Below are 17,176 nucleotides of genomic sequence, written 5' to 3'. Positions count from 1 at the left end.
TGATCTTCTTTATAATCTGAGATTTAAACACTGGAAACTATCTTCTCGATACTAAAATTTTCAGATCTAACTTTCCAGAATCTCTATAAACTCACCAACAGGGTATATCACTCCGAGCTGTTTCTAGCGCCAAAATGTAGTTGCAGGAAATCCTACAACCACATCCGTACAAGAATCTAAACAATAATCTAAGAAATCATGGTGGAAATAATATAATCAATTCATTAAGATCTCAAAATTGAATACAAGATGATATGAAAACCCTAACTTGCTCTCCAAATAAACTTTCTCTCTCCTAAATTTCTTGTCTAAGCACTCAGAAAGATCTCCCTCCTTTACATGGTTGCTCTACCCTTTATATAGGGTATTACATAGTATATGACAACTAATAAAGCCCCAATTTTCGGAATTGTTGTGCGTTACCATCGCACATTTGTACTGACTCTATTCTCACACACTATCAACTTCGCACAGATCCTCACACATTACTCATGACTGTGCTGACATCATCTGATTCATCATCTTGATTTCGCCATGAGCGATAGTCTTCACTCACATTAGATCATCATTATTTCTCATAGATAATGAGTGTGCGATATTTCACTCCTACAAGGTACGCACGCAAAAATCCATATATTTTTGTTCATATTCGTGTTTTTTTTCCGTTTGTTTTACGTTCTATATATTTTCAGTATCATTTTCTATATATTTCGACGTAATTCTTAACGTTTTGACAATTCTAAACAATTGAATATACGTGACTTGGTTAGGGCATAGAATGCATGGGCCAAAAAGGAAACCAATGGAGAACACGGAGAGTATGGGATTATTTTGTTGAGGGGTGCCACTTCCTATGGACATACGATCCTAACATCACCATATCTATGAAGACTTGGAAGTTTAATTGGGGAGATGAAAGGCTTAGTCAAATATGGAATAACATCCCGGTTGCAATATGGTGGTGCATATGGAAAGAGCGAAATGCTAGAATCTTCGACAACAAGAAGAAAGCCTAACTAGAGATATCAAATTACAAGCTTTCTTTTGGGCCGAATCAAAGATAAGGATGTTAGGGCTTACGGCAAATATAGTGATCTCTTTATGGGACTCCTTGTATCTGTTTGCGTAGTTTTTTTTTGGTTTTTTCTTGGGTAACCGAATCCCCTTTCGGCTCCTCTTTTTTGTTCGGTTGTAATCTTTGGGTTGAGGTATCCTCTTAAGTGCCTCTTTTCAATGAATTTTCTTTTCGATCGATCAAAAAAAAGGAAAACCAATAGGTTAATTCAAGATCTCTTACTTTCTGATGCAATCAATGAACGTACAACATTCATATTGGCTAATGCACTCTACTTCAAAGGATCTTTTTACGAATATCAATTTGAACCATCACTAACTAATATGTCAAAGTTCTATCTCCTCGATGGAAAAGAATCAATAGACGTTCCCTTCATGTCATCGGAGTCTGATTGTCAGTATATTAATTGTTATGAAAGCTTTAAAGTACTGAAACTCACATACAAAATGGATTCATAGAGAATGGATTTGAAAGTCAATCCATATTGTCAGTATATTAATCCATATTTTATAGAAAAGGTGAGCTCTGATCCTGCTGCATTTACGGATCAGTATTTCCCAGCTTATTTGGAATGGGTTCCAACAGGAGAATTCATGATTCCCAAGTTCAAAATTTGTTTTGATTTTGAAGCGAAAAGTGTTCTGCAGAGAGTAGGACTTGGATTGCCCTTTGATGAATCGGAGGCAGAGTTGACTAAGATGGTGAATCTAGACGATAACGGGAATCTTTATGTTTCAAAGGTTTATCACAAATATTTTCTTGAAATTGATGAATCTGGAACCGAAGCTGCTGCTTCTACGGCTGTTGTTGGGGATCTCATGTCTTTTTTCCAGTGGCCCCCCTCCTCCTCCCCCTCCTCCCGTGGATTTCGTAGCGGATCATCCTTTCATGTTCATAATCAGAGAGGAGCAAACTGGTGAAGTGGTGTTCATGGGACATGTTCTTAATCCTTTATTAGACTAGTTACGACGATCTATAATATATCTTGATCATTTAGATTTTGCTAAGCAGTTTCTTGTAATTTGAGCTTGTCACCAGAAAAATAACTCTGATTAGCATATATGTAGTACTTGATAATATTCTTTCTTTATAAGTAGACGATAGAAATGAAGAAAATTATAGAATGTAAATGTCAATTACATAATCAAATACGCAATGAAGCTGGCGATTTGATGCGCCATAGTACCAATGGGTAATTATTTTAGAATAGACATTTTACCCAACAAGATTCAATACACTTGCATTGTTTAACAACAACTCGGCAAAAAGGAAATGATAAGAAAATAGAACAAGATATTAAACAAAACGTACGTAAATATTCGTGATTAAACAGACGCAAGAGAGTCAATGCATTGATACACATTGAGCTTTGAGCATAAAAGTGATCTCCGAGGACGTAAGACTTCACGTGTTGTACGTGGTCTATTTGTCAAGAGTGAAGGTGACACACCAAAAATAATCTTGAAACTTTGGTGTTTTGTATCGTAAGAAATATACTTTCTTTCTACTCGCAAAACTAACTTGAATGAGTCTGCTTCATTTTCTTCAACAAGCAAAACATTGAAGTCGAGCATAACTCTCTCATCAATACCAAATAATTCATCTGACCAGCGTTTCAAATCTTCTTCATCAAGTAAATCAATTGCTAGCTCGTTGAGATTCACATGATATCTTTTAATCCACCCACTATAATCAGTCTCCATCTCAAATATATCAAATTCTCCTGCTCTATGATCAGCCTTATGAATAATATATAAATGCCCTTTACACTCACCAAAGTACTCAATTTCGTCTCTCATTCCTTCAGCAGAGGGTGGCATCGACATTGTTTTTAATAGTTCTCCGTCTATATCAAAATATGTTAATTGATTCCCATATGGCATCCAGTGCAATGAACCATTCCAAAAGACACCAGATGATATTAATGGACCAGAGTTTTCTACCTGAAATCCTTCAAGAATCTTCCAAGAATCCGTCTTTGAAGAGTATATTTCAACGTCATGGCTAAAGACCTCGAACGGGGAAGCCTCTTGCACATAAATCACTTCATAATATGACGATTTCATTGGATCAAAGGCTAAGCTAAAATTATGATAGAAAGATGAAGCACGGCGGAGGTTATAAAATGATGATGGTATAGGAAGGGTTTTGCTATGACCAGTCGTTGGATTGTAGACACGATAGGTGTCTCTACCACTGTGACAAAGAATGAGACCGTTGCAAGAATGTAGAATTTGTGTTCTATTATTTTTGATGTCAATTGAAATATCATTCACCACGTTTATGAGTCTTGTCTTGACATGCTTAACATTGATATTGGATTTGTCAAGAACTAGGAATTGTGGAAACTCACTTTGTATGAACAATCCAGGGATAGGACGACGGCAACTTCGAATAGTATACATGCGAGTGAAATTCAAATCAGTGATGAGCGAAAACCATTGTTTTGAGACTAATTTGAACACAAGAAGAGATTTCACTGGTAACCACAATAAAATTAGTGTTAAGATGTCGATATTGCTTGCCACAACCGACGCTGATGAGTTAAAAGTCATTTTGTTATCATCACCACCACCACTTGGATTCACTTTGCCAGTAATTCTTCTGAAGAGATTTGTAATAGAAAGTGGATCATCCATTTGTACCTTAAAAATCAAAAGACTTAAGAAGCTGTATTGCAAGAGAATGCATGAACAAGTTATTCATGTGCTTATAGCAAATAAGATTCATTTCTTTGATTCACGACTGTATCAATTGAAAGCATGCGCATTGTTCATTGCCATAATCACAAACTTTAATACACTGTACGATTTCTTACATTTATTTTGTTGATTACGCTTAACCTGCCTTTATTTATTTATTACAGTAGTTATTTATTATTATAAGCAAATCATCACTCTCAAGAGACATCAATTAAGTATTATAAAACCCAAGCTCAAAAAATTGTAAAATGAAATATTAATCAATAAATTTTAGCACTAGAGTTCAGTATTTCGTATCAAGCCATTCTAGACATTCTGGTTCTTCTTTCCATAGATTAGACCCAATAAGCTTTATCTCATCTGTTTGCTGAATTTGATTGGTAAGTAAATGAAGAGCACCAAGGGTATGGATAGGAGGCAATGATAATTTCTTGGAGCGCATAGCATCTACAACTTCCTTCTCTAACAAAGACACCAGAAATTTTGTTAACGAGAAAGCCACAAATGCAGAAAAATTCCGGGACCTAGTCCAAATTGAATACACACTGTATTAAGCCGCTACAGACACTAGCCTACTCCAAGCTAACTTCGGACTGGACTATAGTAGAACCCCAATCAGTCTCCCACTAATTCAAGGTATAGTTGTACTCCTACGCCTCTGATCCCAGCAGGATACTGCGCACTTGATTCCCTTAGCTGATCTCACCCACAACCAAGAGTTGTTGAAACCCAAAAACGCAGACTTGATAATAAACAAATCTGTCTCACACAGAAAAGTCTATCAAAGGATAAATATGTATCCCACAGAAAAACCCTAGGTTTTTGTTCCGTCTTAAGATATGAAATCAAGGTGAACAGGAACCAATTGATAATCCGGTCTTATAGAACAACCTAGATTAATCAATCACCTCTCAACAGTCTTACTTGAATACACAAGAGGACGTCGAGGAATCACAAACAGTGAGACGAAGATGTTTGTGACTTCTTTATCTTGCCTATCGGAGAACTCTCACGATCTCAAGCCAATCAAAGATTGTACTCGGACGATAGAAGATGCAAGATCAGATTACACAACTACGATGAAAGTAGTATCGGTCTGGCTTCACAATCCCAATGAAGTCTTTAAGTCGTTAACCTGGATTTAGAGAAGAAAACCAAAGGTTAGAGGAGAATCGACTCTAGCGAGCGCACTAGTATCACACAGACGTGTGGGGATTAGTTTTTCCCAATGCTTGATGTCTCCTATATATAGTCTTCAAATCAGGGTTTTTCCTTAGTTACAAAGCAATCAATATTCACCGTTAGATGAAAACCTGATTTAGATTCAAGTTAATATTTCTCAACCGTTACATCGAAAACTTAGCTTGTCACACACACTTGAGATATACGTTTACTGGGTCTGTGAAAACCGTGCCCAAACGTGTACGTGTATGTTGGTTGCAACCATATGAGCATTTCATATTAACCTTGTTCTTCTTCACTATAACTAGTTCAATTGACTCAAAAGAACTATTTAAAGAGTTGTTCAATTGCTATGAGATCTTATGTAACTACACAAGACACAATTGATACAAAGATGATTCAATTCGATTGAATCGGCTCATGAACTTTATATCCACGGTTTGCATACTGCATTCCTTAATAATTTAAGTTTCATGTTCAAAGCACATCTTTAGATCATAACCCACTCAAGTATGCAAACAAGTTCGCGGACTTAAGACTACCGTCAGAGTTTTTCAAACTCAACAGAAAATCTCGGCAAGGAGACTTCCGCCAGTTCGCGGACTAGGTTCGCGGACTTGGCAAAGCCAATTCCTCCGGTTTCTCTCAATCAAAAAAGTTCGCAAACTTCGGATTAAGGAATATGACTTATGCACATATGTGTTTCCACAAAATGCTTATATCCATCATTGGTTATATAGACCTAAACTCTCATTCCAACCATTGAAACATTCTTAGAGGACGTTATATAGTTGTTACACTATTTCTCATCAAAGCGATTTTAAAAGTGATTGAAACATTATGACTTTCGTCATTAGGTGAAGATAAACCCGATCAAAGCGAAACGCTTTACCAACACATGATTTCAAGATATAGATAGGCGAGATATACTCGCCTCAAAATATCAAATGTGTATGATCCAGTCTATATAGCATACGACTTTTGTCTCATAAGAAGTAGGATATAGAATAGATAGACTTTTGAGTGATAGATAAGTTCAAGTCTCCACATACCTTTTTGTTGATGAAGTTCCACGGTTCCTTGAGTAGATCTTCGTCGTTGTATGATGAATCGCCATGAAGTCCTTGAACTCAACTACACTTTTCTATCCTAGTCTGAGACTTAGCTTTGTAGAATATAAATCAAGACTCATAGTTTTGATCATTAACATTGACAACCATGCTTGAGATAGCAACGCATGCGAGGTCGACCGAGCTATGCTTTAACAATCTCCCCCTTTGTCAATTTTAGTGACAAAACTATTAATACATATGGAATACAAAAAAGATAAACTTTAGTGGCTCCTATTCCATAGTCTAATCTTCAACGTTCCCTGAAATCTTCGTCCTTCCAAGTACTCCAATGATCCAAAAGGTTGTAAGTTTAGCTTCACCGTTGCTGAATATCTGTAGCTATAACAATGAGAGAATTCGAGATTCTCGATTATCATTATACAGTAACATAGTATTATTATGTAACATCAAACTCCAATTGCATCATGACTTTAACAATAATACTATGGTGATATGTATCACTCCCCCTTAGTCAATACTCCATCTCACATGGAAACCACTCCCCCTTACACAATGATCCGAAAACCATATGTATATGTAGTTGAACTACACATTAATTCTCCCCATTTTTGTCAATAAAATTGGCAAAGGTACAAGAACGGGTTCCTAATGAAATTTCCGAGAAGAGACGTTTCATAGACTAAAAGAAGAAATACATACCAACTTGATTTAGATGCAACAATAAATCCGAAGCTAAATGCATTCATCAAGGATTTTAAGATACAAGATAACCCCTATAAAATTCCACAACCGCACACCCCGCAAGATATTACTATTAAGCACAAGTTCAAAAGAACTCTCCCCCATTTGATGTCATTCCCTAGAGAACAACAAGAGCGACCTTAATTTCAAAAGAAAAGAAGGATTTTTAATTGGACACCAAAAACCATAGGAAAATGATTTTCTATATCCAAAACTCAATCAAATTAATCACAAGTAAACCCATGATTAATTTAATTGGAATACGCAACTAAATCAAACCACAAAAGCGATCAATTTAATTGATTGTGCTCAACATAAGTAAACTGACGGAGCTACGACTAAGGTAATCATACGGAGATGACTAACTTAATCATTCACATACTCAACATAAGGAAAACCTTACGGAATATACGACTACGTCAACCAATAGAACATAGTTAGTATAGCCGTTCACATACTCAACACAAGAACTTGTGGAATATATGAAAACTCAACTAGACTAATTACAAGGGAACCCATAATTAATATAATTGGAATACAAACAACCAAACTAATCACGAAGGTAATCAATTTAATTGTCAAAAGTTTTGCTCGACAAAAGAAGACTTTCAGAGCAAATAACTAAATAACCAACCAAGATGATTAATTTAGTTCATAATGCTCAACATATAGCATCTTATGGAACAACCAACAAAGCCAATAAGAATAATCGACTTAGTTGTATCGTGCTCAACATAAGACACACAATGGAGCCTTCACGGTAATACAAAAAGAATGGATCAATGAAGATCAATACCGTGGAATACATACAAGGATCTATTATATCTTTCCATCATTATATGCATAATGACATAATAGACTTTATCCTTGTCACACAAAAGATTTTATCCTATTTTCCATCAAATAAATGACTGCATAGGCATAACTTTTGTATTTTTCAAAAGTCCATTCGTCCTTTCATCAATACGAAAATCAATTCATGGACGATTTTACTTTTGACAACATATGGGACCTTCAAGTTCACGGACGCAAACAATACATATCCCATTAAAATATTGCACTATCACAAAATCATAAAGATTAATACTGCAATAACATGACCCTCCAAATATTTTTAGAATTTAAAACCAATAAACCTAAAAAATAAACATAAGAAGATGAAAACAAAAAATAGCTATGTGTAGTCACAGTCTTCGCTATTCAAGACGCTAGTTATTCTTCCAATTAATCCAAAAAGAAGACATACTAGGAAACAAACTAGAACCAAGATCAGACGAAAAACTAAATCATGTCTGCAACCAGGGATTGAACAAGAATGAGTTCCTCAATTGCCTTCCTTAGTTAGCCTTTTAGGTAGTCAAGGTTCCTCGTTGCAATACTGAGTTGTTCTCTAACGACCTTAAAGTCTCCAAGAAGATTTCCTACCAGTTGTGAAGAAATCTGAACTGGTAGTTTGTCTTCGTTTTCATGATCAAGAGCATGAAAGCACGAGATATCAATAGACAAAGCCCAACATCATCAACCTTGTTGCTTCCCTCCATTTTGCACCAAAAATACTTTTAGAAAATCTTTTTGCACTTCTGGAACACATTATATATATAAGGAATTCCATCAAACCCTAGGAACCATGTCGTTCGTGAGGGTTGGTGCGTGTACTGGAGAAACGGGCCTAAGATAGCCAAAAAAGCCCAAAATGTAAAAAGAAATAGATGTTGAGGAGCAAATGGAATAAAGTAACATCGAATGCAGTACAATCCTGACAGCTTTCTCAAGATGAAAATCCTGAGAATCATGAGCATACCTTTTTAACTAAACATAATTAAAAGAGATGCAACATGAACATATCAGGGTGTAATAAGTTGAGCATCTTGCTCATCATTATTTACTTCTTCTTTTTTCTTTTCATCGGTATTTATCAACCTACTTGGTATAGTTGAAGAAGCATTATCAAGAGAAAATTTAAAAGTACCTGTGTTAACAGCATTCCATGTTTTCTTGATATTCCGTCTTAGGTTGTTTATACAGATCTTCATATCCGACACCTTATTGTTGACGTGTAGAAAATCTGAGTAGGAAGACTTGAATTCACATTCCTTTTTGAGAATATTAGAAGAACTTAACTCATTTTTCTTTATCCTGTTCCTTTTTCTCTTTCCAGACTGATTTGCAGCACTTGTCTCACTTTTGTTGTTTTTCTTTAGGCATCCTTCGGTTTGAAAACATAACTAGGAAAAGACTTATCATAGTATATCCCTTGAGGCCGAGAAGGGTTGATTCCAATCTGTGATATAGGTTTAACAACTTCTTTATACATCCAAGTAAGAATGTTGTGAAGTTTTTCATTCCTTATCCGAAGACTACACCTTCGCTCAGAGTGTCCTTTGTTTCCGAAGTAATAGCAGTTGAAGGACTTACGTTCAGTAGTTCTCTTTTGAGCAGATTTAGAAGAAGTAGAATCCTTGTTTTTGCAAGCTGACACAGGTTCTTCACATGGATAAATATTAACATCTTTAACAAACTTAATCTTACCACTGTTAGGAGCGTCTATTCCTTTATATCCCAGACCACGTTTATCATGATGTTCTTTACAGGCTCCCAACATAGAAGACAGTTTTGTAGAGCTAGAACCGAACCTATTTAGATTCTCTTCCAGTGATTTTACCTTATTAAGAGCAGCAGCGAGTTTGGTTTCCAAGGATTTCTCTTTGATAAGAAGACTGCGTGCTTTGTCATTGAAACATTTCTGTTGAGATTCACATCTTGCTTCAGTTTCGGCAAGTCTCTATTTTAACATACAGAGGTTACGAAGAAGATTATCACATTCAGATTTTTTTTTGAGCGGACCTCTTCTTCATGATCTTTAACGGTAGATTGTAACAGTTTGTATCCACCATCATAACCTTTGAAGAGGTTTCTCAACTTTATGTTTTCTTGACAGAGAGGACCCATGTACTTTCTCAAGCAAGCAGTTGTCCTTGTTTCTTTCAATTCACGATTAAACAACTTGATGTATTGAGAAACTTCCTCATCAAGACTCTGTCCTTCTTCTGAATCACTATCATCCGAGAGATCATCCAACTGTTCATCCAGAGATTTTCTCCAGTTGAATGCGGATTCGGCTGACGGAGACGTGAATGAGTTTTCCTCAGTGGTTTCAGATCTTTGAAACTTATCTGAGGAACCCTGTATTGATGTTGCGTTGTCAGAGATAATACTCTTGTCCATAAAGTCAGATCGCTACAAACACAGACTTGTAAGGTCTTAACCGTGTTTGCCTGCTCTAATACCAATTGAAAAAGCGGGCGTCTAACAACACCACCTAATATTTCGCTTAGCAATCTGTATGGACTAACTCCGAAATACTTTGCTAGAGAATCAACTAGACAGTCAGACTCAATCTAGATAAAAGTATCTCAAGGAGTTAATATCTATCTCTTGATTTGATTTTTACTCAAGCTAAAAAAATAGCGAGTCTTTATCAAATACAAGGAATAACTTGGACGGTACCAAAGACCAATGTCCAAGTGTTAATCAATGAAATCGACAACCAATCGATTAACCTTTAACGCACAACCTGTATTATTTCAATTATAAAGATAAACAATATAATACGGAAAATCAAATAACACAGACACCAGAAATTTTGTTAACGAGGAACCGCAAATGCATAAAAACCCCGGAATCTAGTCCAGATTGAATACACACTGTATTAATCCGCTACAGACACTAGCCTACTCCAAGCTAACTTCGGACTGGACTATAGTAGAACCCCAATCAGTCTCCCACTAATTCAAGGTACAGTTGTACTCCTACGCCTCTGATCCCAGCAGGATACTGCGCACTTGATTCCCTTAGCTGATCTTACCCACAACCAAGAGTTGCTGCAGCCCAAAATCGCAGACTTGATAATAAAGAAATTTGTCTCACACAGAAAAATCTATCAAAGGATAAATCTGTCTCCCACAGAAAAACCCTAGATTTTTGTTCCGTCTTAAGATATGAAATCAAGGTGAACAAGAACCAATTGATAATCCGGTCTTATATTCCCGAAGAACAACCTAGATTAATCAATCACCTCTCAACAGTCTTACTTGAATACACAAGAGGACGTCGAAGAATCACAAATAGTGAGATGAATATGTTTGTGACTTCTTTATCTTGCCTATCAGATAACTCTCACGATCTCAAGCCAATCAAAGATTATACTCGTACGATAGAAGATGCAAGATCAGATCACACAACTACAATAAAAGTAGTATCGATCTGGCTTCACAATCCCAATGAAGTCTTTAAGTCGTTAACCTGGTTTTAGAGAAGAAAACCAAAGGTTAGAGGAGAATCGATTCTAGCGAGCGCACTAGTATCACACAGACGTGTGGGGATTAGTTTTTCCCAATGCTAGATGTCTCTTATATATAGTCTTCAAATCAGGGTTTTTCCTTAGTTACAAAGCAATCAATATTCACCGTTAGATGAAAACTTGATTTAGATTCAAGCTAATATTTCTCAACCGTTATATCGAAAACTTAGCTTGTCACACACGCTTGAGATATACGTTTACTGGGTCTGTGAAAACCGTGCCCAAACGTGTACGTGTATGTTGGTTGCAACCATATGAGCATTTCATATTAACCTTGTTATTCTTCACCATAACTAGTTCAATTGACTCAAATGAACTAGTTAGAGAGTTTTTCAATTGCTATGAGATCTTATGTAACTACACAAGACATAATTGATAAAAAGATGATTCGATTCGATTGAATCGGCTCATGAACTTTATATCCACGGTTTGCATACTGCATTCCTTAGTAATTTATGTTTCATGTTCAGAGCACATCTTTAGATAATAACCCACTCAAGTATGCAAACAAGTTCGTGGACTTAAGACAGCAGAAAATCTCGGCAAGGAGGCTTCCGCTAGTTCGCAGACTAGGTTCGCGGACTGAGTTCTCGGACTTGGAAAAGCAATTTCCTCCGGTTTCTCTCAATCAACAAAGTTCGCAAACTTAGGATTAAGGAATATGACTTATGCACATATGTGTTTCCACACAATGCTTATATCCATCATTGGTTATATAGACCTAAACTCTCATTCCAACCATTGAAACATTCCGACCAAAGCGAAACGCTTTACCAACACATGATTTCGAGATATAGATAGGCGAGATATACTCGGCTCGAAATATCAAATGTGTATTATCTAGTCTATATAGCATACGACTTTTGTCTCATAAGAAGTAGGATATAGAAGAGATAGACTTTTGAGTGATAGATAAGTTCAAGTCTCCACATACCTTTTTGTTGATGAAGTTCCACGGTTCCTTGTGTAGATCTTCGTCGTTGTATGATGAATCGCCATGAAGTCTGTGAACTCAACTACACTTTTCTATCCTAGTCCGAGACTTAGCTATGTAGACTAGAAATCAAGACTCATAATTTTGATCACTAACATTGACAAACATGCTTGAGATAGCAACGCATGCGAGGTAGACCGAGCTATGCTCTAACAAACTCAAACCGTATGCTTCGTAAACATGGTCTGAATATATACATTATTCACAATGGACTCACATTTTATATATCTTTGCAGGAAAAAAGAGAGGGTAATTTGAGTTATAATTGCAAATCAAATACCTTCCATTTGTTCAAAAAGTGGAACTAAAGCTGAAATGTTAAAACTCGATTTAGCTAGTAGTCCAACTTCAAATTGATGCAAGTTGATGCAAAATGTGATTTTCATATATATAGACTAGTACTTGATCATTCTATAATATATTCTTCAAAACTCAAATAGAAATAAAAAAAAAATAGACAAAAATGAAAAATAGATGTGTAATAAACGGTAAAGTGTAATGCGCGACTCCTACACAATAAACATTTTACTAAACCAACTTCAACAAACTTGAGTTTCCCAATCAAACAAGAGTTAAGGAGTCGATGAACTGATACGCGTTAAGCTTTATGCCTAAACGTGATCTCAGTGTACGAAAACCTCCAGGTTGTACATCAGAAAAAACCTTGAAGATCTTGTCTTTTAGATTATAATAGATATACTTGTTTGATATTTGCAAAACTAACATTAGCGAATCTTGTTCAATTTCTTCAACAAACAAAACATCGAAGTCTGACCAATGTTCGCCTAACAAATAACTTTCATTAGTATCAGGTAATTCAATAGCTAACGGTTCGAGATTTACATGAAATCTTCTGCTCCAACCAGTATAATCAATCTCCATCTCAAGTATATCAAATTCTGTACTACCATAAACCTTCGTAGTAAGATACAAATGCCCTTTGCACACATCAAAGTACAAAATATTTTCACGTATTCCCTCGGGAGATGGTGGCATCCGCATTGTCTTTAATAGTTGTTGATTTATATTAAAATAGTAGGAAATACCAATTGGTCCTACAAATAATATATTAGAGAGAGTCTAGTCCAATTGACCTAGTCAATTGTCTGTTTGGTCCTATTTGGTAATATAAATTATAATTTTGTCCTAAAAATTGTAGTTTGGTCCTAGGGTGATGTCATTGATGATGTAAATGTCATCTTGTAGTGGCAGAAATACCCTTTTGGATAATGATCATATATATAGTCAAAAAGTAAGAGAAAAATAATCATTCTCAGATTTACTTTCTCTCTCCTATATTTTCAGATCTAGAATTTCTCTCTCTCTCTTTTTCTTTTTTATTTTCTTCCTGCTAGTGATGAAGAAGATGAAGATGATGATGAACGATTCTCTCTTCTCTCTATTTTTTTCTCTACTAGTGATGAAGAAGATGAACGATGATGATGATGAATACGATAAAGTTTTGCGTTTTTTTTTTTTGATGTTTTGCTTCTGTTTTGATGATGAAGACGGTGAGGTTGAAGATTCTGCTGCTATTTATGATGATGATGAACCTTTATCATCTTACATGCTTGGGTAAGTTCCGGATCTACAAAATAAGATGAAGATGACGGAGTTCATTTCTGGAATGAACTCTGGTTTGTGATGAAGATTTTGATGTTTTTCCGTTTGTTGTTGCTGCTGATGATGGAGAGGATGAAAATGATGAAGATGAGTTGTTATTGCTGATGAAGAAGATGAAGATGACGGAGTTCATTTCAGGAATGAACTCTGGTTTGTGATGAAGATTTTGATGTTTTTTCTTGATGAAGATAGATTTATGTTTTTCTTCATCGTTGCTGCTGTTATTGTTGAAGATGATGAATTTGATGAAGTTCATTCTTGAAATGAACTCTGTTTTCTTTGAATATGATGATGAAAACGATGAAGACGATAAGATGACGATAGATTTATGTTGAAGATGACGATGAAGACGATAGATCTTGATTTTTTGATGTTTGCTGCTCGTGTTGAAGATCTTGAATTTGATGTTGTTGTTGATGATGAAGAAGAAGAAAACGATGACGACGATTTCATGGATCTGTTGTTGCTGCTGTTTGAAGAAAATGAAGATGATGAAGATGATGTTCATTTCTACGAACGAACTCTGATTTTTATGGATTTTTTTGTGTGTGTTCATGTAAAGAATGAACTCTGTTTTTTTAGGTTCTTATATGGAGTTCATTTCTGGAATGAACTCTGTTTTTTAGGTGATTATATGGAGTTTATTTCTGGAATGAACTCTTTTTTTTAGGTGATTATATGGAGTTCATTTCTCGGAATGAACTCTGGTTTTGTAGGTTTTTTATATGGAGTTCATTTCTGGAATGAACTATGGTTTTTTTATGTTTTATATGGAGTTCATTTCTGGAATGAACTCTGGTTTTTTTATGTTTTATATGGAGTTCATTTTTAGAATGAACTCTGTTTTCTTAGGTTTTTATATGGAGTTCATTTCTGGAATGAACTCTGTTTTTCTTAGGTTTTTATATGGAGTTCATTTCTGGAATGAACTCGGGTTTTTTGGTGATTTCTGAAAAAATAAGTAGAAATTAACAGGAATTCATTTTGACGAATGAGTTGTTACAAAAAATAAGTAGAAATTAACCCGGAAGGGTGCTTATGTCCATTTAATATTTTTAAATAATTATGGACTAAACAGTAAAGGCGTTTGACCAAAGGACTAAACTGACATGGGCCCATCTAAAAAAGGACCAAACGATTATTTTCCCAATAAAATATAATAATTCAGGACCATATGTTGATGGCATCCGGTGCATCGAGCCTTTCCAGAAGCCACCAGAGGTAATAAAAGGATGAAGGTTTTCTAACATATGTTCTCCAGAAACACTCCAAGACTCCGTTTTTGAAGAATATATTTGAAAGTGCTAGTAAAACATCCCAGCTTCATGGCCAGTAACTTGCACAAAAATCACTTTATAATAAGATGATTTTATAGGATCAAAAGCTAAACTAAAGTTGTGAATGAGATATGAATTGCAACTGAAGTTAATTGATGGTGGTAGAGGAAGAATTTTATCATGGCCAGTTGTTGGATTGCAAATGTGATAGTTACGTTTACCAGTGTGACAATGAACAAGACCATTACAAGATTGTAGAATCTCTAAATCGATTGAAATATTTTTCAAGAAGTTTAGGAGTCTTGATTTAACAGGCATAGCATTGATGTTGGATTCGTCAACAACTAGGAATTGTTTGTGCGGGATTGGACAGCAAGTAAAAGAAATTTGGATCTTCTTAACTTGTATACTAGTATACAAATTAAGGATTCAATCATTATATTTTTTTTGTCTTGGAATTTGGTAAAGTCTCATTAATAGCTTTTTTTTTATGTTGCAATTTGATAACTTTTATTGGAAAGATAGTTATCGTGGGGAAATGTTTTCATGTTAATTAGAAAACTTCAATTCCGTTTTTACCCTTATTTACTTTTTATAGTAATACGTTAGAAGATTTATCAAAAAGAAAATTTGGTAAATATGCATTTGGACGTATGCCGCACATGATGACTAAGGTGTTTGGCTAAATAAATTAGGGAAGATTATGGACTTTCTTTAAATTATTAACTTAACTAGATACAAAATCCTATTGTTTTGATAATTATTTTTCTCCAAGAAAAATAGTGACGATACATATAAACAACTAAAGTTAAGGGTTCCCAAAATACTCTCTAGAAATCTTTAATGTAATATTTTTAGATATCCCGAATTTTGATAGTTACCAATTTAAAACCTAATATGCCGAAGGAAATAAATGGGAAAAAATCGCATCAAACTTAAAAGATAAAATGGAGAAGAATAAAATATTTGGTTTATGCAAAATAATGTTCACCATCAGATTAGACACATCCTACACAGATGTGCGGACATCACTTATTCAGCATTAATTAGGAGTTATTTGCTAAACATACAACTAGGTCCCACTGTAATAAACGATTCAATCCACCTTTCATTTCCTATCAGGATAAAATAACCATTAATCAATAAGAGTGGAGTAGGTATTTACGTTTCATTGGTATTTAATATTGGATTAACCTAGATTATTGCATTTTCTATAAATGATCCCTAAATCCAAGGTGAAAAGTAGAGTATTTAATGTCCCTTAACGTATGCCCTGATATACAAGTTAATAGAACCCAAAAAATTTGTATGAACAATCCTGGGATGCGATGATTGCAGTTTCGAAAACAATTGTTTTGAAAACCATTGTTTTGAAAATAATTTAGATACAACAAGAGGTTTAACCGGTAGACGCAATAAAATTTGTGTTAGGATGTCAGTATTGCTACTTTGCCAGCCATAACAAATGATGATAAAGTAACAGTCACTGTGTTACCAAAATCATCATTTGAATTCAAAGAACAATTGGTGCTTAAGAGATTTGTAAGAGAAAATTGATCATCCATTGTACCTTGAATAAAAAGATCTTAGAACAGAAAAGAAATACTTGTAGAGAATGAACAACTCTTCATGTATTTATGGCGATAAAGACTTCAAGTTACTCTTGACTGTCTTGAGTCTTGGCAGACTTGACTGATTCATTGCGTTCTTTCATTCATGAATGTGCCTTGAAAACATGTCTATGGTGATTTGTGACAAACTTAAATGCATTTCACTTTTATTCAAAATCAAAGTCTCGTAAATTGCGCCAGAAGTCCTAGAGATAGTAGTGGAGAAGTTGAACAATGCCCACGAAACTGATTTGCACATAATGTTCAAATACAGTATGGACCGTATGGGCTTCTTCAGACTTCAGTGTATGCGGACATCAGCAACTGCTTTGGTTTTGTGTTTGATATATATGCAATGCAAAAATTCCATTATGCTTGGTATAAACACATATTTGTGCGAAACTTCAACCTTTTGTCAGATTTCTTAAGAGCAACAACTCATCCAAAATCAGTTCAACAATGAAAAGTTCTGAAAGGCCTTTAAATTGAAACCATTGATTGTCTGTTTTCTAATTATTTTCCGCATAAGTACGAAGTAC

At 35.1% G+C, this 17,176-nt stretch overlaps 1 protein-coding gene across 1 annotated transcript; it reads right to left on the bottom strand.

Moving 5' to 3' along the window:
- Positions 1-2,400: 2,400 nt before the first annotated feature.
- On the bottom strand, positions 2,401-3,714 carry LOC113337810 (F-box protein At5g07610-like). Its single transcript, XM_026583394.1, has one exon. The coding sequence runs from the start codon at positions 3,712-3,714 to the stop codon at positions 2,401-2,403; it is 1,314 nt and encodes a 437-aa protein (XP_026439179.1).
- Positions 3,715-17,176: the final 13,462 nt, after the last annotated feature.

The sequence above is a fragment of the Papaver somniferum genome, unplaced genomic scaffold (assembly GCF_003573695.1).
Source record: "Papaver somniferum cultivar HN1 unplaced genomic scaffold, ASM357369v1 unplaced-scaffold_18, whole genome shotgun sequence".
NCBI lineage: Eukaryota > Viridiplantae > Streptophyta > Magnoliopsida > Ranunculales > Papaveraceae > Papaver > Papaver somniferum.
Note: the sequence above shows the minus strand (reverse complement) of the source record. Positions and strands in the feature narration are given on the sequence as shown.

Coding starts and splice junctions, on each gene's coding strand:
- LOC113337810 (XM_026583394.1), bottom strand. CDS start 3,714: ATGGATGATCCACTTTCTATTACAAATCTCTTCAGAAGAATTACTGGC.